At 57.1% G+C, this 2,649-nt stretch overlaps 1 protein-coding gene across 1 annotated transcript; it reads right to left on the reverse strand.

The window, feature by feature from the left end:
* Positions 1 to 157: 157 nt before the first annotated feature.
* LOC103728556 (mucin-6-like) lies at positions 158 to 2,588 on the reverse strand (the record flags this gene model as incomplete). The annotated part of the gene is made up of 7 exons (XM_008826537.1): positions 158 to 397; positions 500 to 685; positions 1,291 to 1,401; positions 1,487 to 1,628; positions 1,805 to 1,956; positions 2,358 to 2,467; positions 2,573 to 2,588. Coding segments are annotated over 7 exons (957 nt in total), but the record flags the coding sequence as incomplete, so codon positions are not given.
* Positions 2,589 to 2,649: the final 61 nt, after the last annotated feature.

Here is a 2,649-nt window from a genome sequence, read left to right on the forward strand (position 1 = left end):
TGGGACTGTAGCAGGCAGAGGTGGGCATTATGTGCAGAGGGGCCTGCCTTCAGGTGGTAGGTGTTGCCCTTGCCATACCTGACAACTCTGGCCACCCTGGGAGCCCCACAGTAGGAGGGCTGTGCTCAGTGACCCCACACTGGAGGATGGAGCCCACCTTGCTGTGGCAGGCAGCAAAGGTCTGACTGTTAATAATGCTGCACTTGCGTTCGGCCCAGGAGAGGCGGAAGGTGTTCTGGCTGCAAGGCTCCACCATGTAGCTCACATCTCCACACAGTGGGCTTTCCTTCCATGAGTTCACAAACTCCAGCTCGCTGGATGCCACGTACTTGCTGCGTGTCTCAAAGTCATCTTTCATGTTCCCGTTGGAGTTACCACACAAGCCACAGAGGGCATCCTGTGGGAACAACAGGCTGAGGCCAGGCAGGCTTTACACGGGCCCCCACCCTGAGACCAGCCAGAACCTTGGTGTGTGCCCCAGTGAGCACGTGGCAGGTACCTGAGCGTCACGCTGGATCTTAATTGAGATGCTCATGTGCTTGTTCCACACAAGTGTCAGGTTGAACCTCCCGGGGATGCTCATGTCCAGGACGAGGTTCAGTGGACTGGGCTTCACCTGAAGGTGCACCAAAGGCTCCTCCCCACTGACTGTGTAGTTTCTGTCTGCCATTGTGATGGACAGGCCCTGTGGGAGTGGAGCTGTCACTAACTGCCTGCTGTTCCTCCTACCCTCACCTCAGTACCCAGGTTAGCTGGCTGTCCTGTAGCTGGGCTCTGTCCCTGGACTAAGTTCCTTAAGCAGTACTGACCATGTCTGTCAAGAACATGTAGGTAGGAATGCTGTCACATGCCTGTAACCTGAGCACAGAGATATAACCATACACACGAGTTCACATCTTTTTGAGGATAAGGAGTTCAAGGCCAGCCTAAACTGCATGGCGAATTTGATGCCAGCCTGGGCTACATGAGACCCTGTCTCAAAGCAACAACTGCAACAATGACAAGAGCCGTGTAGGGGCATCTTCCGAGAGCCAACTCTGGGCAGAAGGTTCTAGACACGTAGAAGTAGACCCAGCTTGCTGGAGAGCAGCTTCCCATCTTCCCGAACCAGTCCTGAGTGTGCAACTACTGGTGGATCAACAGTCTCTGGACACTTGTCCCTGTCACATGGATAGGAAGGGTTGGTGGAAGGTCTGCACAGTGAAAGGGGAAGCTGGGGAGACCTGGGGCTGACGGCCCACATCAAGACGGAGCCTTCTCCCTCCCACCCTGTGGGGCCCAGCTGCTCACGCCCGTGAAGATCTTGATGGCTCGGGAGCAGGTGACCCCCGACTTTCCGCAGATGACATTCTCTGTCAGGACCTTGAAGGTAGGCTGCGAGCTGTTGGTGCCACAGTCATCCTGCAGGGAAGGGGTGTTGAGGAGAAGCCCTTGTGGTCCCCACCCCTGGCTCTCTGTAGCCCTTGACACTGGGCTGGATGGTTACCGTGGCCAGGGTGTACTCGCAGTTGCCGTCGAACACAAAGCGCTGTCCATCAAAAGTGATGATGTGGCCTTCTCCGTAGAGGACGCAGGTGGATGGACACTGTGCGCTCTGCTGGCAAGTCCAGCTCCCGTGTGAGCAGGTACTGGTGAGAAGGCAAGGGAGGGGTAGTTAGAGTCAGCCTTTCCACATGGGGAGTGAGCTAGAGGCCTAGGCTGTGACCCTAAGGCACCCTACCTCTGGAACACTCCACCGTTGGGAGCCCCTGCTTGCCCAGATAGCCCCAGGGGGTCTGGGTGTCCAGGGTAGGGCATGACCTACCAGGTTTTACAGTCGGTATGGAGCTCTGCACCCCCAGGGTAGGAGACCCCTGAAAATTCACACGGGCACTCCTCTGCAGGTACACACTGCCCATTACTGTCCTCATAGAGCCCCTTGGGGCAGGCACAGCCGGATTCACACTTGGTGGGTACCTGGTAGGGAGTCAGCGTCAGTGGCCCCTTAGTCTTCTGCCACCCCCATCCCAGGTCCTGAGACTCTCAGTGTCTTTCCTAGGGCTTTCCCTTTGTCCACTCCACTCAGTTCTGGAGTCCTTCTGTGGGCAGCTGGGCTTTGATCTTAGCAAAGCCATCCTTCCTTGAGGAAGGTTCCAGGCCTGTGTTTATCAGAATGGGCCATCACACACACAGGGACAGGTGACTACGATTCCCAAGCTGTCCTCACAGAATCCCACAGGCAGGGACCCTGTCCTCCAGATACCCAACCACAGATTAGCTCCTGACCCCACACCCAGCACCAGCTACTGGGATGTAGATGGAGGTGGAGGGACACTGGGGGCAGAGCATGGCCCACTGGGCTCCTCACTGCCTCTTACACAGGCGATGCCCGTGGCCAGCATCTGGCAGGTGGGGGCGCATGCAGCCCCGAACTTGTCCTCCGAGGACTGACTGCAGGACTGGAAGGTCTTGGGTTCTGGGCAGGATGCTGCAGGGAGGGAGAGGGCCAGTTAGGTGGACTGGGGAACAGCAGTAGAGCAGTGCAGGGTTCTGTTACACTGCTCTTGCTGGCCACCTCCTGGGACCCACTTACCCAAGAACATCTCTGCCTGCCGAGGGCAGTTCAGACGGCCATTGATGCAGTAACTGAGAAAGAGAGAGAGAGAGAGA

The sequence above is a fragment of the Nannospalax galili genome, unplaced genomic scaffold (genome assembly GCF_000622305.1).
Source record: "Nannospalax galili isolate Female #2095 unplaced genomic scaffold, S.galili_v1.0 C49696065, whole genome shotgun sequence".
NCBI classification, from domain to species: Eukaryota; Metazoa; Chordata; class Mammalia; order Rodentia; family Spalacidae; genus Nannospalax; species Nannospalax galili.